This window comes from Aptenodytes patagonicus, chromosome 3 (genome assembly GCF_965638725.1).
Source record: "Aptenodytes patagonicus chromosome 3, bAptPat1.pri.cur, whole genome shotgun sequence".
Taxonomy (NCBI): Eukaryota; Metazoa; Chordata; class Aves; order Sphenisciformes; family Spheniscidae; genus Aptenodytes; species Aptenodytes patagonicus.
The window spans coordinates 32250338-32271462 of record NC_134951.1 but is presented as its reverse complement, the minus strand read 5'-3'; the positions used below and the strand labels follow the sequence as shown (position 1 = coordinate 32271462).

Here is a 21125-nt window from a genome sequence, read left to right as displayed (position 1 = left end):
TTCTGTACACAGATTCTTACATGTTTTTTTTTCCTACTGACTTACAATTATCCCATTGGAAATTTGATAGGGATACGAAAATATCTAAGTGGAAATTTCCATGGGTCTAACATAAAAATGCAGGAATAATAATCAAGGAATGAAACAAACAGCCACATGAACATTCACTTCTGTTAAAAATAAAGAAAAAAATATCCTTTCTACCAGATGGATCAGTAGGGAAAATTGCTATAATCAGGGCTTCCTTAACATGTTAGTTCTTTCCAGCTTCTAGATAACATCTCTATGGATCAAGAATATGTAAGATTATTGTAAGATTATCTCCTCCCATGTGAGGAGACCTCTCGATATGATAAGGAGAGGATCAATCAAAGAAAATATTGCCAAGTACAAGGGATTTTCTAATTTTATGAGATGTGGATCAATAATGAGATAATTCAGGTTTGTTTTCATTCACACATTAAAAAAAAAAGAAAATTGGGAGAAAGGGAAGCATGAAAAAGTCATCTCCAGTTTATACAATTTATATGTCATCCTACATTGTGGGAAAAAAAATATCCTGCATGATTTCTTTAAAATTGTATAGATTGTTATTTTTTTCAGTTACAGACAGAAATTGCAACCTTTGTTTCTAATAATAAAGCATTTTTATACTGATTTTATGTCCAGAGCAAGCAGGATGTAATACTATTTTTTCTTTTAGTGATATTGTAGCAAGCAAGTAAAAATTTTCAGAAAATAAATTCTTAAAATACATAATACTCATAGTTTATACCAATTTTCTATGTGAATACTGTCACTGAAAGCTTGATATTAAAAGCTGTATAGCTATTAGTTTGTCCCATATAAATAGCTAGAATTTTGATTATTGTGCAGTTCCATTTAATTATTGCAAGCAGTCTATGTGAAACAAAGTTACTTAGTGACTAATTAAAGGTAAAGAAAGAAGACTGGAAAAAATTGCAATCCATTTATGTGTGAGTAATTCAAAGTAAAAATATTGTTAACATCATTAGTCATTATTGACCTATATATTCAAGACACTGTTTTGTGTTTTGTTTTGTTTTTTTTCTCCTCTTATTTCAATAACAGGTGCATATGTCCCCTTGGTTACACTGGCACATTTTGTGAACTTGATATAGACAATTGCATTGGAAACCAGTGCTCTGAACATGGTTTCTGCCAGGACCACTTGCATAATTACAGCTGTAACTGTGTGCCTGGATATGAAGGACCCTTCTGTGAAGTTGAAATTAATGAATGCTCAAGTTCACCTTGCAAAAATGGAGCTACCTGTATGGATTTAATTGGCCACTTTTCATGTCATTGTGCTGCTGGGTTCAAAGGTAAGTTTTTTTGTTTTGAAGTGCCTTGTACTACAGGTGTTGTTGTCCAATTCTATGTAAGCGATGTTTATATGATCATTTAATAACAATTTTATATATATACAAAAATATGTCTATATTTGTGTGTTTGTATGACTTACAAGAGTTTTAACTGAATTAGCATGGAAACTCAGATTGTGTCTCCTAATTGTTCCTCAGCTGACCTTCTCTCCACTAAATGTACAATTCTGAGCATGAGCTTTGATGCCGTTGGCAAAAAAAATTGATCAAGTTCCAAAACACAATTTTAATTGTATTATTTTTATTTTCATTGTTATGCAGTCTTATGTGTCATGGATTTAGTCATACACAGGCTGATAAGAACAAATGTTTTGGTACAGAACAGGAAAATCTAAGCATGAGATCAGCAGTATCATCTCTCTGCATGTATGTAATATAAACAGCTATATTTGAGTGAGTTATTCAGACTCCCCTTCTACTCAGTGGAGATAGGGCATCTGCCTATCATAGACATCTGTTCTAGGATGAGATGGGCTGCAGATTTCTGCATTGGGTTAGATGAATCCCACACAAGCTGACAACGTGATTCCTTTTTGTTCTAATTTTCTGTTTTGTGTGAATACCCTGATACTCAGACTATGTGTGGGAGGCAGAAAATCATTTTGGATTCAGCAATACTGAAGTGTTGCATTCCCAGCCTTTAGTCTATATCACTGAGCACAAGCATTAATGCTCTGAAAGCTTCTCTATCTTCATTGACAATCTGTGGTATGCTACCACTAACAAAGACAAAAATAAATAGTATAGCATGCAACAGTGTCATCTGTACTAAGTAATCATTAATTAGCAGCTTATTCTTCTAAGTTGCTGAGGGTTCTTGCTCCAATTCAGGGAGCATGCGTAGTAATAGATTTGTAAGTCCCAGTTAAACCACTGAGATAACACCTGTATTTGGATCTTTCTAGGTCACTGCCAAAGTGCTGAGCTATTAAGTAATTATAACTTCAGTGCTATTTTTTCATTATAAATTCTGGCTAGCTACACTTACTTTTAACATTTCAGCACTAACATTTTTAATTTCAAATATGTTTATATTCATTTGCATATATACATACACTTATGTATGTGATATACAGCTGCAGATTTGTTGTCCTCAATTTGAGTATATAATTTCTTGGTCATTTGAATACACATTTAATAAAAGATGATATTTCCTCTTCATGCTCATTTATTAATAAATGTGTAACAAAACAGAGGATTGTCCCTCAGGTAGCCTAAATTCCATTAAGATAGCAGAACTAAATGTCTGACTACAAGCGAAGAGAAAAAAAAGACTTGGCTCACCTGTACAAAATCTAACATGATATATTTCCATTTTGCTGCTGAAACGTCAACCCTTATTTTGTACTTTGCTGGTCTTCATGGGGGACTTCAACCACCCCAATATCTCCTGCAGGGACAATACAGTGGGGTATAAGATCTACTTGGAAGAGTCCCATGGGTTAGAACCCTGGAGGGAAGAGGGGCCCAAGAAAGCCTATAACCTCCCCCAAGCTCAAGAGCGGTTCATCTCAAAGAGCAGGAAGTCAGACAAAAATGCCAGGAGGCCTGCATGGATGATCAAGGAGCTCCTGGACAAACTCAAACACAAAAAAGAAAACATACAGAGGATGGAAGCAAGGACAGGTAACCTGGGAGGAGATACAGAGACGTTATCTGAGCATGCAGTGATAAGGTTAGGAAAGCCAAAGCCCAAATGCAGTTGAATCTGATAAGGGATGTGAAAGACAACAAGAAGGGCTTCTACAAGGACACAGGTGACAAAGGGAAGAGTAGGGAAAATATGGGCCTATTGCTCAATGAGATAGGAACCTGATGCCACCAGACATGGAAAAGTTTGAGGTACTGAATGCCACCTTTGCCTGAGGGGTTGGATAAGATGACCTCCAGAGGTCACTTCCAACTTGAACCATTCTGTGACTGTGAACATGAGGACTTGATTATATAAATGATATAATGATATATTACTAGAAAATACTTTTTTTAATTTTATCACCCAATGACATATTGTATAATAGCATTCCCATAGAAGCAAATTCAAAGAAAAATTAAATTTCACAATATCAGTCATTTAGTGTAACTCATTATCACATGTACTGAATATACTGAATTCTGATTTTTCAGAGAGTATAAACCACAAACAATTAATAACAGGCTGTTTAAACTTATAAAAATGTTATCACTACCCTAGCAATTCCATTTTCATATAGTCTCCAACATTTTATGATCCTGGGATATTTTCCAGCACAGAACAGATTTGAAGTTCGGTCATAACTGCACGTTATGAATCAGTGAAGAGTATCTCAGTGTAATACTAAAGAAACACATTTATTCTTATTTCTTTTCTTTTTTTGTGTGTGTTTGTTATGTCATTTCTCTGTAATTCAACTTTATTACATATCCAGATGTACTTCATTTTTCTTCATAAATAGTAAATTCACTTTCAGATGAAATATCAAAGGCAATAGTAAATAAACTAAAGGGTAAAACAGAACTTATTTTGCTCAGGACTCTGTACGTATTTGGGGAACTATCATACTTTGTGTACTAGGATTCATTGATTTGTAAATAAGCCATGAGTTCCCAGTCACCAACTTGATTTCTCTCCTGCTAATAAACAAATCCCTGGGTACTCTTTGATATAACATTAGAATCAGTTTTTATTTCAGAAGCAAAATTTTACGTGGACAACACATAGCTGTCTCCTCTGTCTAGATGATTGATCGATCTGATGTCTATCAGCATTTCTCAAATTCTTTACATTCTATTAGGTAGGGACCCCTCAGGCACTGTAATGGGATTTGTCAACATGAAAAGCATGATCTGATTTGGTAAAAAACAAGTTCATAAAAAATCCAAGTCTTGGGTATTTGCACAGTAAAAACAAATACTTTGTAACATCATGTACCACAGTCTTTCCTTTTGAACTGTAAACTGTACTTGTGATGGAAACTGTAATATGGAGACATTTTGTAGATGTCTGGAGTACTCTCCACTGCCTACAAGAGAAATTGGCCTATGTCAAACTTGGAATTTTGCAGTATGATCTTTAAATTTGAGTAAATAATTTTTTCAACAAAATTATCCCTTCCTTCTGACCATGTGACGACCCTCTATATTGCCCTCTCCTGGCTCAGTTCTTCAAACATAATGTAATTCTGTTCAGCTTCAAAGTCATTCCCAGTCTATCCCTTCTTCCATATCTTTGTGTTAACTCTATCTCAAAACATGAGAGTTCAGCATTAACTGATTCCAACTCTCATGATGACTGGTATTTCTAAACAAATAGCACTGTGCTTCATTTCTGGTTTAAAAGAAGCTCTTCTTGGAAGTATTTGAAAAAAGGTTATCTTTATCCAAACACATCCTTCATTAAAGCTCTTGTTTGTTTAGATGCCTACAAAAATGTGAAGACAGCTGCTGAGAATTCTAAGTAGATAGGCAATATTGCCTCATTGGTTTCTCTTGAGGGTTTGTATCTATATGATATTGATTGCATAGTTAAGATTTGGAAAATCTTTTTATTCTGAATATATACTGTATCTCACATAGCAAGATACTGATCCATCATTGCTTTACTTATGCGTATGTAACAAATAACAGTATTAAGGCTCATCACCAATGTAGGCCTTCCAGTGGCTTTTTGAGTTTGACATTAATATAGTCTATATATGATGCTCTTCAGTATTCTCTCGTTTTGTCCAAAAGAGGAAAGTGGCATGTGGGCATTTTTAATATCATTCTATTACTTTAAAATTCTGTGCTTTGTTTTTACTTTTTTTCTTGCACAAATACATCAGACAAGTCCACTTAACATTTGGAGTCTATTTGAGGAAGTATTTAAGTGTTTGTACTTTCAGTAAGTTATTCATTGGTTTTAAATTGTTTGGATGTTTTTTAAAATATTTTCACCCTTCTGTGATACATGTGAAGAGTATATCCTTGATGCCATTAAGAAAAATTAATCTTGAAGGAAAAAACATGAAGTTGTGTGAAAACCAATCCTTTTCAACACAGGAAGTTTAGAAACACTTAACCCCTTGTACAAATAAAGTCTAGAACAGCTGATGGACACCCTAATAAGTAATGAAGATTGACACTGTTAACAGGGAGCAGCAAGAGCAAGGCTGCTCCATGAGGGGAGCCGCAAACCAGGATCCAAGGGTAACCCCAGTGCAGGCAGTGCCATCACTAAGCAAGGCACAGTCCTGCAGCATCTAAACAGGGTGGGCAGAGCCAGGGGCTGGTAACAGGGTACCTCACAAGCCCCAGGCATCGCAAGCAATGGAACAGGTCCAGGGTCCATCCGTGGAAGCAAGTTAGAAGCAGTAGGAAACAGGATCAGAGGCAAAGCTACAATGTATGTACATTGGGGTCCATCCAAAGAGAAAAATTACTTACAGTGTGGGCTGAAGTCCATTCTTGAGACAGGGCCAGAAGCAGGACTGGAAACAGGCACATCTATGGAATAGCTCAGGCCAGATCTGGGTGCCTACAGCTGAGTAGAGCTGAGCTGAAACAGAGTTCATTGGACAATGGGCAGGGTGTGTGGGAAGGTTCCACGTGAGGCTGCTTACGGCAATTGGGGCCTATTAGTGTTCTCAGGGCCCTGATATCTGCTTATCTTAGCAGCATCACTGGAAATTATGAAATTATTATTTCTGCTGCACAAAGGAAGGCAACTGGCTTCAGCTGGTTTGTTCACATGCCCTTTCTCCATTACCTGCTTCCATTTCCATTCATACAGTTACTATTTTAATGGGGCAAAGCCATCTTGTGAGTACAGTTCATATCTGCTCCCACATCTCCAGCACCAAACAAGGCTGGGTTGGGTGTGCGACTCAGGGCATCAGGTAGTGCAGCCTCCGTGGGGGCTCTGCCTGGCTTTTTCTGCTAGGGGAGACTGATTATCCTTGGCACCCTGTGCCAATGCAACCTGCCTGTCAGATATACAGTGTAAGCCCCTGGAAAGAGATGAGCTGGGCTTTTGGCAATTTACAGTTGAAGAGCCACAGACTTTCTCCGAGTTAAAACTCTTTCAAAGAAGCTAAGCCAGTGAAGTGGTTTAAGACAACATCATATAAATCACTTTCAATCTAGAATAAGTGTTCATAGAAAGGTTTAGACTGTATGAAGTAAATAAATAAAAAATAAAATTGTTTTGGATTTTTAACTACTGCAATTTCTTACACAGAAAAGACCTTGAATAAAAGAAAAAAATGACCAAGTGTGTAGAGCAACAAAGTTGAGAAAGGGAAATGTCAGTTAAGCTCACTAAGGCCACACCTGGACAGTCTGTCTTGTTTTTTCATAACTGTATTTTCTGCAAAGTAAGCATAAATGTTACTCAGGCTGATACCTTTCATTTAACACAATAACTTATGTTGCTTAGAAAGCAACAAAATTACACCATTTGTTCTCAGGTATGTGACTTGAATGATTTACATTTATATATATTTTACAGAATGGTGGACAGTAAGGCAGGAGTGTTGTGAAGACAACCTTCAAATATATTGTTACTGTTTTGGATATTAGTTGAACTTTAAAAACCCCTCTTGTTTTTTCAGCAGTACTTCATTAAGATTACATTAAGTAGAATTTTAAATCATTTGCTTTTCATCTGATCTGGGAATAGAAAGATTCAGCTTATGTCTTGAAGTAATATTTCCTCAAGTAAGGAGTTTTAGTTTAAAAAAAATATTCTTAGACATCTTTTTATTAATTGTGGTCATTCTGTCTGCCTTTGCATTGTCAAACTTTATATTCCATCATGCCTATAAAACAAAGGTTGGTATAAACAGTATGCTAATGAAACTTTGTATTTTGACATTTTTGCATGTGTTTTGTAATTCAGACAGAGGTGTTAATAATAGTGGTTGCAATTAATAAGAGATACTTATATATAATGTGTATTACATTGAGAAAATAAGCTCTCAAATCAATTCCAGTTTTATTCTAATGTCTGAATATTATATTTGAGAATGATATGAAGTTAAACTTATTCTGATAACAAACCAAAAATGAGTTTTGTGGATATTCTGCAAAATCTAAAAATAGTTCAATTAGTTCAGATAAAGTGTGAAGTTAAGCTCTTTAAGTTAAACAGAAATAAAACATCCAAAGTTTGAACAACTGAAAGGTGCAAACTTTCAATCTAGTGATCTTACAGAGTTGCTCTTGCTTTTGGAGTGAAGGAATATTCAGTGAAGCTTCATTCATTATACTTATGAAAAGGAATATTTCTTTGTTGTCTTTGATCTCCAGTTTTATTTACCTGAAAACTTCAGAACCTCTCCATTTGCTAAAATAGTATGATTTTTTTAAACAGAGTAAGTTACATCAGTAACGCTGGTGGAGGGTTAAATACCTTTGCCAAATCTTTTAGCATGCACCTACTCAGGTCCTTAGGCTCTTCTCAAGACTTTTATGCTCCTGCAGAATAATCTGTCCCTTGCGTATCATCAATGTGCCTGTCAAAAATGTTACTATTAAACATCAGGCCATGCAATTTGCAAAAGTGACAGACTTTCCTAAGCAACTGCAATTATTTGTTATATATTTTAAGAACACTGTAAATTTATACAGGGTAAAACACACTATAGAGTTAATAGAAGTAGAATCGGCTCATGATCAGTTTTAACATTCTCTTTGTACTTCAGAATTTGGTGACATGATCCCTAGAAATGTTTAGGAATTCAGACCCTAAGCTATGATTTATTAAATAACTAATTAAATATTACATTTTACTACTAATTATGTTTGGATGTGTTGTATTAATATTAACCTTAAAAATGTAAACCCAGAAAATATTTATATTAACATACTTTGATGTTGAAAGTAATTTGTAGCCAATTAGTGATTTTTATCTGATGTTCAAAGAAGGTTCTCATCATCCATTTCAAAGATTAGCTGCATACTGAAAAAAAAAGTCTTCTCTGTACATGTCCAGCATATTCATGTCTCGAATACTCAGAAAATATGGTCTCACAGTAGTTTCATCGATTCTTTGATTCTTTCTGAAACATTTAAAAAAATACTGTCCATATATTGCCTTTGTACTCTGAGGACATGAATTCTTAAATTACCCTAGCAACTGTTTGCAAGAAGTTTTGGGACATGCCTTTTGTCAGGTGCAACTACCAGTTTAAAGGCACTCCATGTTATGCACATAACCAGAAGAGCTAGTTATTGTCTACAGTACACAAAAAATCAATTGCCTTTCTTTTCACTACATATGCATTTGATTGGCAGAAATTGCACTAAAACATGAAGGCGTTTCCAAGTTTTAACATGATTCATAGGAAAAAAATGTTATTCTCCTAGCCTTTTTGGAGATGTACAGAATTACCAAAACTGCACTGTTAACTTTTAGATGAAAAATAATATAATTTTTTCATATCTGTAAATAGTATATTTTTCAGTGGCTAGATAGCAAAAAAAGTGATCTTGAAGGAATGGTAACAGAGATGCATAGAAACTAAAGTCTTATCTGTGTATGTCAAGAGTACGGCAAGTTTGTCAGGAAAAAAAAGAGTGAACTATCTGTATTTAATGTGTTAACAGCATTTTCAACTGAAATATTTCAGAAAGTTTGATATCTTTCTAAATCATTCTGCAAGTACTGTTAGCTAACACAACTTGTAAATCAGTCAGTGTTTTTCGCAAATATTTTCATCAGTTATGAGAAAGGTATTCTCAGTGCTTGATAACTCAGATGAGGCTGAGTGGCATGTAATTGTTTCTTTGTCAACTGAAGTAATTTAGTTGTAATAACAGCCTTCAGCATAAAATCAGCACTTTTGTTTTCAGAGTAGGGATTTTTTTCCCATTTCCTTGTTCTCCTAAATAAAGAATGGAATTCATACACATCTAACATGGCCATAGGTAAATAAAAGCAAAATACCTGAAACCAGATAGTTTTCTGTTAAAGAAGTGTAGCTTGTATATCTCTACTGTACAGCATTAATTTAGACATTTGGGATTAATTGTCTAAATTAGAACTAAATCTTTTAATCTATGGAGTGTTGCAATATAGATTAATACATTAAGAAAAACTGTATTCATTGAAGTCTTAAAATAAGGTGGGTTAGTGACATGATATCAGAAATGAAATTCGTTTTCTGATGCCACTGGTGAGAATTTCCTAGCTATACATTATAGCAGATACTTCTTTTCTTCCAAATGAAGATGCAAAATAAACTACCTTTTTCTGCATCCTTTCTCATATTGATAGAATCATTATGCTTCCTGTCAGACTTGGAATGGGAGAATGGCTTTGACTCCTGTCTCACCTTTTCTACACACAATCACTGTGTCACTTGTCACTACTCCTCAACACAGCTAAAGCTCCAATGTTCATCTCATGTCCCAAATTCCTCTAGCCTTCATTATTTCATCATCTTCTCAGGACTCCCCAGGTGTTGTATCATTTCATATAGTTCAGTCAAAACATGGCCACAGAATTAACCTTTTGGTCAGGTGTCATTTTGCTTTTGAATTCCTCAAAGTGTTCACCTTGCCCAGTACATGCTAATTTTTGTTCCTTTTTGGAAATAGTCCTCAGTTGAAAGCTGCCCTCTGTGTCTTTGTTCTTTTCTCTTGTTTCCTACCATCCCATCAGGATTTCCAGCCTGAACGACCAATTTATGTTACCGTTATAAAACCATTGCAACTGTCTCTGCTTATTGTCCATTTCATCACCTAAGGACTATTTTCCTGAGACTGAGTATCGGATATCCTATATTGCATTAGATACTGACATTTAGGGAACTTAATTTCACCCTAAATGCTCAGTTTTAAAGTATAGCTCTGTAGTCAGAAGCCTACATGTAGTTGACTCATTTTCCTGCTGAATGCCACACCCAATTTCCTACCCCAAAAAGAAAAGAAATTCAAAGAAGATGGATAAGAACAGTTCACAAGGAATTGTAGTTACACCTGTTACAGCCATGTCTTAAAATTATGGTACTACCCAGTTCAGTAAGATACCTTTGCTGCTTCAAGAGCAAAACAGAGCCATCTTCATCTTCACAAAAAGGCAGTAAGAAGTTCACAAATCTTGGATATCGTGAGTAAATGAAGATGATCTCATTCCCTTATTTCCCTTAGAATTTGGGGAATAAATAAAGCATTTGCTTTATTTTAACCTTTTATCTATTAGGAGTACACAACAGCTCAAGGGAGGTGAAAGAATCTGTTTCAAGGAGTTTTTCTTGTACATGCTACAGTTTTACCCATGGATTGTGGCCAGATAATTTACTTCTAGAAGAAACTCTGCGCTACTCTCCACTTGTCTATGCAGAAGAAGAAAACAGATGCCAGTGCGTTTCCATTTATCTTCCTCAAGAGAGACCTACGATAATCAGGGACTTAACTGTGGAAACGGATCTGAACTAGAAAACATAAGGAAAGCAAAATATCAGAATTAGATCAGAAAGGTTGCACATAGTGCTGTTACCTTATCAGCACTTCAAAGAAAATTTAAAAAAATTAAAAGAACTTAGAAAAGGATTTATATTTTGGCCAGTCCTGACTGTCTGTATTCCTCACTGGTGCCACAGCACACTCTAAGCAGCACTCAGCAGCTGCTGCTAGTAGATAGCTTTTTAGTTTACTGAGTTGCCTGAACTCTCCCTGGTATCTTCTTGTGCCTCGCCCTTTTCATCCAGATATCTTGAAGTCTTATGAAAAATGCAGAGCATGTTTAGAGGCAGGAAAAAGCCCTAATAGGAGCCACTCTGTCATAAGTTTATGTGTGGAAGAGAACCTTAGTCTTGCTATGGGCTTCTCCAATGAAGGTCTTTTATATCTAGTAGATTCACAAAATACAGGTTTTGAGAGCTGACTGTCTTGGTTCATATGATTGTATGAGAGGGCATGTATGTGTGCTGCAGATAAGAGACCAAATATTTTCCACAGTGCAAAGAATTCAGAGGAATTTCAGCATTCATTTTGGTTTTATCTTCTTCTGTGAGGTTCACAGAAAGCCTAGCATGCTTTGTACACTGCTGACCTGTGATAAGTACTGCACATATGATTTGCCTCCATATTCCTGTGGCTGGAAATAGCTTTTCCTGTTACAAATCAAAGCAACCCCTACTGTAGATTACAAATCTAAATTTCACTATACTTCTTACCTTTGCTCTTAATTATTTCATTCCCTGTCATCTGTATTTTGCCTCATTAAATATTCTTCAGTGACTTGATCGTCCTCCTCTTTTGTATTACATGGAGAAAGAGAAACATCCGGTATCATAGTACTGACAACTTTCTGTAGAACATAAGCTGAACTCTACCGTTACACATAACTGTCTGTAAATTAGTGTTGGCCTGATTTTCATATGAAATGATACTTTGCCATTCTTTTTCAAAGGAGACAGTGAGTGAAATGAAAGAAAACGATTGACACAACTCAACAAAAATTGCCTGAATATAGTAATTTTGTATAATGGAAAAAAGCTCCAGGATTATGCATACCCTCAGTAGGAAAGCTTTCTATTTTCCTGATTGTCATGCTTCCAACATTGCCTGTCAAAATGGACTGTCTTGTAACCAATGAAGCAGAAAAATTCATGACAGGATATCTATCAGTATCCCTGTGTACTCAGTAAGTGCACCTTAGACAGTGGGGTCAGCATTTAGACTGTGACAATCCCATAGTCTTTTTTCATTACAAATATGTCTCTCTGATTTGAACACATCAGCACATTTGTCTTTTTTTTTTTTAATCTAAAATTTCAGGAGAAACATGTTCTGTTCGCATGAATGAGTGTCTAGATAGACCCTGTTGGAACAGAGGAACCTGTGAGGAGGAGATAAATGGCTTCAAATGCAATTGCCCCTTTGGTAAGCATTTATAGTTTTTATACAATTGCTAGTTTGGCATAGTGTGTGAGTTCTATATTTGTTACTTGGGTGCTATAAAGTCTTGTATGGTGAAAACATTATTCTTACATTTTGAAAGGTAGTTATTTAGACTAATAAAAAAGAAAATTTTCTCGATGAGTGTCCATGACAATTTGCCTATGACTAATTTTTATAAATAACAGATTTCTTGTATTAAAAAGTACTTGTAGTACTGGAACATACTGGTAAAGAAATATGACAGAACTGGAGATTTCCAATTATTTAGTGTCTATTTCTATAGACATCTTATAGCAACACATTCCTTCAAAAAAGTGTAGGTTTTAGGCAGCAAAATATATTGAAATTGAGCAAACATCCAAAATTCCAGTCTTTGGAATCCTGTTCTGCTGGCCACATTACTCACACCTAAAAGAATTGAAAACTGCTCTAAAGTATGTATGACCTCAAACTGGTGCCTGAGCATGTGCACTTTGTGCCATCTGAAGTGCCCTTAAGTATCCAAGATATCAGGTATCAGGCTGGAAGATATGGTACATGATATAAGGGACATCCAAGATGGATCAGGCCAGGTGGCAACTGAACTAAGCACATGGTGTAAAAAGACCCAGCAAAATAAAGGGAGAAAGAAATACAACATTGAAGATTTTGCTTTGCTAATTATATACACATTGTATAATTTGGGATTTTGCATGTTATCGTATGTTGACTAAGAAAACATAGAAAAGGGTGGCCTAGAAATTTCTGACCTTAGAAATCCTTTGACCAAGAGGTTTTCTCCATTTTTTATAATCATTGTTGCCAAAGGAGGCTGGGATAGAGATTTAACAACTGGTAAGTTCATTCATAAATATGGATAAGAAATTACTGATAAATTCTAAAAAGGTTTTTGTTTTTGACACGTGCATTTACGAGCTCATTGTTACTATGGAAAATAAGGTCAGAAAAACTAATTTTATACAGTCATGGTCTAAGAAGGCTTACACTACAGGGGTGTTTAGAAGAGAAACTGATAGTGATCAGTAAAACCTGGAAATGTCAGAGTAGTGAAACACAAGTGTCCAGCCATCCCTCTCAAGCAAAGCAACTGATTTCAAGAGGAATTTAATGTACTTAATATCAAGAGATCCTTAAATGCTGTAAGGATGGTATCCTGCTGAGCTGGGAACTGAAGACAATACTGAGTTATAACTTCAAAGGTAAGATGATGTTTTCATGTTTGTTGCTTCTTTGGGACAAATGAAGGCATGTGTTCAAGTGTTTTACTGAATAAGGGCTGTAGCTAAACATTAACACAAACGTTATCTCCTTTGTTCTTCTGAGATGGAGATTCTCACATTCAAGGCACTGCTTTGCTATCCCATGTTTAACTCCCATTGGTGTTCCCTAACACTTACATACAGTGGATTTTAGACACAAAGATCCTGCACCTCCTTCCACAGATCTGAAAGAAGATCTCTTTCACACAGCAAAATGTGTGTCAGTGATAGGAAAGAAAATTGTTGTGACGTTGTCTTAGTAGGTCGTTTGTGCCTCTTTCTTTAAAGAAAAGTTAGTTACTCTCTAGAGAGGCCTTATCCAATTAATTTTTATTATCATTCTTGGTGTGTGTGTGCATGTATGGTTTGAGTGTCTGTGACTATTCATTCCTTTGTGTTGTGCCTCTGAGGTTAATCCAGGTATTCATCTGGAACAATGAGGTTTATGTAATGGACACACATACACTATGAGTTTCATTCTATTGACTCTACTAAAATACTGTGGATAGCAGTGATTCTTCATCATCATCAGTCAAAGGATCAAGTAACTCACAGTGAACCAGAGGTTATCTGTAGAAATGACTAGTTATTTTTGAAAAGAGTTACGACTTTCTATATTACTATTTGCAGCTACATATTAATATGATGGCAAGCTGAATTAGAGAGGGGGAAAATTGTGTAGTGGTGTGCATACCTAACAATGAGCTGAAAAGAGGAGGATTTTAATCTAAATGCGATACAGATTCCCTTTGTGCCCTTGGGTAAATTAATTAATATCCCAGTTCATATTCTCTAGGTGAAGGTGTAAATAAACAAATGTAACCATCTCACAAAGATATTGCAATGATTAAATAGATAATGTCTGTAAATTGCCTGAAAACAAAGTCGCTACATTACTAGATATTTTTACTGCTAGCTTCATTCTAACAAGAGTATCACTTCAAAAGATAAGGCAGCTAACTCAAGCTAATCCTTAAGTGAAAAATGACAATTTATGCCTCCATACTTTAAACTGACAACCAGTGTCATATTGGATTTCTGAAAAAAATAAGTTTTGCTTATCAGAGGATCTGTAGTTGCTGGTTTTTAGCAAGTAAGTAAAAGTAAATAAATAAATAATAAAAACATTTAATAAATCACATGTATTCAATAACAAAATACAAGGAAGCACAGAGAATTTGGATATACCCTAATGATCAAGTTCTTGTAAATTAAAATACTTGTATCTGTAACTCTGTCTGACTAGACCACCAACAACTTGTTTTTCACTGCCTGTTTTCCTTTGTAATACATTTTTATTCATTAAGTAGGTGGCTGTTATCTTTCCACTTTTCTGCTTTGCCTGCTGTTGTCTGAAACAGTCTCTGGCTGCATCTTATTTTTAAGTGCATGGTGATGTCTTCCTGAATTAGACTTTTCATATTATCAAATAATGAACATAAAGAGCTTTCCTCTATATGCAGTGGAGGTTCTATTTCTATTTTTATTTAAATTATTATTTTATGAGGAATTGTAACTCTATTTTACTAGATACAGCTTAAGATACCTTTGCTGAGCAAGAAATATGTCAGTATCACCTCTGCCATGTCAAAAGTGAGCAGCACTATTTTGTAACTTCGACTAAAATATTTAAAGGTGATCATAGTTAGGAGTTACATACATTAAAATTTAATGAGTTTTTTCTTCAAATTAAGCCATAACAGAAACGCCATTTATTTGGGGATATGAGAGCATAAGTTATCTTGACATTCAATTTAGAAGGAAAAGGATTAATTTCCTTTTAGTTTTCCCTTCAGAAACTCTCAATGTTAAGCTAAGATAAATCTGGAAGGACTCCTAAAGAGTTTTGTATTAGCAGTGGGTGAAGATAGCTTAATGAAGGATCTTGGCATGGTTTAATAGTGAAGAGATGCTGCATAAAGAGTAAACCTATATATTTTGAAAGGAAAGAGTGTTTTGTATCTTCTTTTATCTTATACAGTTTCTTTATGCAAAGTGGATGTAATAGTAGGAATTTTTATTATTAAGATATATATTTTTTCAAAAGCTCATGCGGTTACACATGATATATAGTGTTGTGTCTGGAAATGCATAACTGCCCCAATGAGAATGCGAACATGTTGGATGAAAGGCTGGATTCTTCACTGTACTGTGTGGTGTAGCCATTTGGTTGGATCTGAAGAAAGCAAGCTAATTAGCCTGATTAACAAGCAAGGTTCATTAACCCGACAAGAAAGCTATGTTAACAGTTATGCTGTTTCTGATACTGAAGTAAGCTCTTTCAGATATTGTGTCTTTATAAAGTACTATATTTAAGAAGTGAAGAGCTACTAACACATTGCTGTTGGCTGGAGTTAAGAGAATTCTGTTGTCAGAGAAGATTTATAGACTGATCAAACTGTTTTTGATTGAGACTTGTGGTCTTCCATTTTTATTTTATTTAAAAAAAGAGTTTAAAGTGGGAAATGCATGTAGAATGAACAAGGGGACCTCTGCTTTACCAGGGCAATCCTTCAACTACCAGGGCAATCCTCCAACAGACCAAGTTCCAGTCTGCCATGTTTATGTCTGTATGAACTTTCCAAGAAAGTCTCTATTTTTAGAAATTGTCATAAATGTAAGTGTGAAGATTTCAGTATTTTCTCCACTGGAAATTCCAAAATTGTTGGGCTTTTTCCATCACCAATAGTCACTGTGTTATTAGAAACCAAGGCACACTAACATTGCACACTTATGTGTAATTATAGTAATTACTTATAGTAATTACTATATAGACTATATAGTAATATACATTTATAGTAATTACTATATAGAAAATACTGAACACACACTGTTGGATGCAGCCAAAATGAGAATTTTCTTACAATGCTGATGTTCTTCAGTGTATTAAATATGTTTATATTATGTTTCAAAAGACAGAAGTATTTTAATTTAGCACAGCACCTGCACTTTTCCATAAGAGTGCAGATTTTTTTCATTTTGAGAAAAAAATAAAATATTGATTTAAAAATAGATGCATTAAAGTTTTTAATAAGCATGTAAAGTATATTTCCTATTTTTTAATGTTTTATGATGCTGCTATCTCATTTTCAATTACTCTATAGAATATTAGTGAAAAAACTTATTTACATCAGTCATAACAATAAGAGATCTTGATGCCATGCAAAATTGCAAGCATTTTCTTCATTTCTTTCACTACTAAATAAAGCGTAAATCAATAGGAAACTTCAGTAGGAACCTTCCAAAATAAAATCTAATTGCTGGAATATTTGTGCTATATATGATCATTAAAACAACAGTGAATAATGCCAGAATAATTTTTGTTTATCTAAAACAAAATAATTATTTTTGTTACCCTTAGAAAAGTAAGATACACATCACAAAAATTTCAATATAGCTGTGGAAAATAATTTATCACATAAAAATATTTAAGTAAATAAGATACATTGATAGATTTAAAGCATTACAGTAATGAATAACAAAATTGTTAAAATATGCTTCTTATTTTTAGAGATCCAATTCTGCCCTCTTTATAGAAAAAATTTCCTGTTACTGAAATTTGAAATTTTCATTATTTTTACTGAATTCTTACTTTACTGATTCACATTTCATATATCATATGTGCAGAAAACATTCTCTCTACAATATGAGTAGGTGTGTCTTCTCTACCTAAATGCCAGGAAACTAGATTACCTCTGAAAACTGTTAGCTGAACCTCAGTATTAATCCTTCTGATGGCTCAGCAGATTAGCCTAGCTTGGATTCAGTGATGCACTAAAAAGTTCTACAGTCACAACAGTAACACAAATACCAAAGTACTACTTTTATTCATTGGCAGTTCATATAGTACGTCTTTTGTCAAAACATGTTTTAACCTTCATACGAAAATGCAAAATCATATTTATCCGCAAACTTTTCTCAAAAAAAAAAAAAATCTTTGAACAAATTTACATTTTTCAAAGATAAATATTTATAATGAAGGACGTGTTCTCTTCAGCTATACAAACTCAACCTTACTCTTTTAATGTAAGAAATTATAATAAAGTGCAAAGTAAGAGAAAAATTAGCACATCAGTCTTCATATCTGTTCTGTTTCAATTGAAATTAGGCAAACTCGTAAGTCTGTGCATGTGAACATAAACTAATAAAGAATGGTGAAGAACTTAGAGATACATTTTAGCTATTTATGATGCCAAAACAAGAAGTATTAGTAATTTGAAATTTTTAGTAAGGAATGTATAGTGTTGTATTGTATGAAATCCATTCATTGTTTTCCACTGAGCATCCTATAAACACATTCAATTTAGTCTTAGAAGAAGAACCTTGGGGGAATATAAGAACAATTTTAAAAGTGAAAAAAAGACATTTCAAAAAATTGTATTCTTTTTTTGAATATATATGTCTGTATTTCTCTATCTTCAGAGTACATTTAAGGCTGTAATAAAACAAAACTTTTAAAAAATGTCATGGTGTAGACATTCCTAGTCCAAGACCTGCAATAATTTGTAATGAATATTTACATACTTTTAATAAGGATGTAGCTGGAATAAATACCTGATGACTTCAGACTGCTGAAATATTTAAATATAATGGATAAGAATTCAATACTGAGTAATAGAGGAGTGCATAAACACTTGAAAAGAACTCTCACTTCTGGAAAACTTTAAATTTGGGAAGAGTATGCTGGATTCCTTTTTCATCCACCTATCCAGTGTCAAAAATGCAACTGACTTGGTAGGGTTAAACATGACAGCAAACTCTTTTTTTTATTCCAGAAAGAAAACCCACATTTTAGAAACTAAATTCTTCATCTATAAAAGCTGAAAGGAAGGATGGCCTGAGGGCTAAAGCAATGAACTTTGATTTAGGAAATCTGCTGCAAGTTCTACATTGCTCCAGAGTGATTTTTTACACAATATATTTAATACCACAAGTTAGTCAAATAATTGGTTCTGTTAATATGAACTGCAGAATGATGCTGACGGCAGAAAGTTTTGAGCTGAGGTTTCTGATCACTGGCTTCTGCTCTTCCAAATCTGAATTCTAACTCTAACTTTCACCTGGATCCTTGGTGCTAGTTTAGGTGTGCCTTCTCTCTCTAGATAGCTACCCAGATTTACCCAAAATGCTTCCTACGCAGCCAGTTAAAATTACCAAAAAATGACCTTTTTTATTTAGTTTTCAAACTTACATATACAGTTCCTCCATCCTTGGGAAGCAGGATTGCTCTTCCTTGTTAAGAAATCAGAAGAACTATATGTATTTAGCAAATCTAAAATATACACATTTAACTTGTATGTGCTAATTTTATGGAAATACACTTTATGCTTTATTAGTTACTGTCAGGCAGTTCATTGTCTTAATATGTTGTCAATTTTAACACTAAAACTATTATTTTCATATGACGTCTCCTTTCAGCAGCTTTAAAATAATCCATTAAAATTATCTATGGTACAGCTGAGATATTTCTTACAAATTATTCTAGTACTCCATCCTGCTGTTGATAAGATATTGTCACTAAATAGGATGAAATCAGGTCATTTAATCATACAGATCATTAATTCACATAAATATATTTCAGCATTGCTGGAAATCTGACATAACTAGAGTTTTAACTTTTAAAAATGCATAACTAGAGAAAACTCTTGCCTTTTAAGCATTTGGGTTTGGTTGTTATCAGCTTTTTTTTTCCATTTTTTTTTAATTTCCCTGTACTATAGTCTAACTTTGTATCACAACATAAGAACCCCATTCATCAAAAGGTATAGGTTACTTTAAGTAATGGGCTCTTGTAAGACTCTGCTTTTGTGATAGAGTACAAATTTTTTTGCATTTCAAGATAAGAAATAAGACAAAGAGTAACATAACGTTGAGGGTGGTGAAACACTGGAACAGGTTGCCCAGAGAGGTGGTGGATGCCCCATCCCTGGAAACATTCAAGGACGGGGCTCTAGGCAACCTGATTTAGTTGAAGACATCCCTGCCCATGGCAGGGAGGTTGGACTAGTTGACCTTTAGAGGTCCCTTCCAACCCAAACTATTCTATGATTCTATGATTCTATAATAAAATGGATAAAATGGAATCAGACAATGTCTTTAGATATTGTACAACTTCATTACTTAGTTCCTTTTCTCTCTGTGTAGAAGACATTCATGGCTTTCAGACGAACACTGTAACACATCTTTCGAAAGTGTTTAACAGGAAAGTAATTTTATAATAATATAGCTTGGATGACTGGTTACTGCTAGTATGGCTTTTGGTATACTCTGATGACCTTACACAGGAGATTTTACAAGCATTATATTTGAACTTCAGCATTTTAGATAATAGTATTTCCATTTAGCTGATTAATGATATTGGTTAATTATGGAGTATGATTATCAACAGTGAATTTCTTCAAGGGAATTTTTTTTATAATGCTAAGACTGCATCCTTTTATAGGGATTTCTTTTCAGGGGCATAGAATATACCATCTGAACACTATCTGTCTATCTATATAGCTTTATTTATATATGTATAACTTTCCAAAAGGTATATATTTCTATATCTATACCTTTCTAAAAGAGTCGCTTCTGGAAAAGTGATCTCTGCCTTCCACTCGATATGTGGACCATTGTGGACAGACTGGATGACATTGGCACGGTGTGACTGGCATCTCCAGGCACATGAGTTTCTTGTACACAGGCAAATTTCCAGTCTTCATAGAGGAAGGGTCATGACTTTGGAACTTATCATTAAACACACACTGAAAAAGCTAAAACCAAAAAAATTGAGGCACACCAAATTCACTAGTCATGTTTTAGATATCTAAGACAGAGTGGTTTAGAGGATTTGGTTGTGCAGAGTGTGTTGGGTGTCCATAGCAAGGTGCTGGCAGTGGGGGCTGCAGGGGCAGCCCCTGTGAGAAGAGGCCAGGGCTGTCCCATGTCAGACACAGCCAGTTCCAGCCAACTCCAACCACCCCACCGCAGGGCACAACTGAGCCCCCCAGCCAAGATGGTGGCACCTCAGGGAAAACATATTTAAGAAAGGGTAAAACACTACACAGAAGTTAGTGAGAGAGAGCAGTACAGAAAAAATATGTGAGAAACAGCCCTGCAGACACCGAAGTCAGAGAAGAAGGAGAGGAAGGAGGTATTCCAGGTGCCAGAGCAGAAATTCCTCTTCAATCCCATGGAGAAGACCATGGTGACCCAGGCTGTCCCTCTGCAGCCCATGGAGGAGCACAGTGGAGCAGATATCCACGCTGCAGCCTGTGGAGGACCCCATGCCAGAGCAGGTGTATGTGCCCGAAGGAAGCTGCAGCCTATGGAGATCCCACACTGGAGCAGGCTCCTGACAGGATCTGGGGAATGTGGAGAGGAAACCCATGCAGTAGCAGTCTGTTCCTGAAGGACTGCAGCCCTGGAGAGGACCCATACTGGAGCAGGTTTATCGTGAAGGACTGCAGCCTGTGGGAAAGACCCACACTGGAGCAGGGAAAGTGTGAGAGGGAAGGAGCAACAGAGAGGAGCTGTTATGGACTGACTGCAATCCTCCATTCCCCATCCCCCTGTGCCGTTTGGTGGGAGGAAGTAGACAAGTTAGGAATAAAAG

At 35.2% G+C, this 21125-nt stretch overlaps 1 protein-coding gene across 1 annotated transcript in view; it reads left to right on the top strand.

Moving 5' to 3' along the window:
- The window catches only part of EYS (eyes shut homolog), a 1011092-nt gene that overhangs the window by 148161 nt on the left and 841806 nt on the right, over nt 1-21125 (top strand). The window contains exons 10-11 of the mRNA XM_076332996.1: nt 1093-1346; nt 12147-12251. Of these exons, the coding sequence (XP_076189111.1) occupies nt 1093-1346; nt 12147-12251 (359 nt within the window). The remainder of the gene's footprint in view (nt 1-1092; nt 1347-12146; nt 12252-21125) is intronic.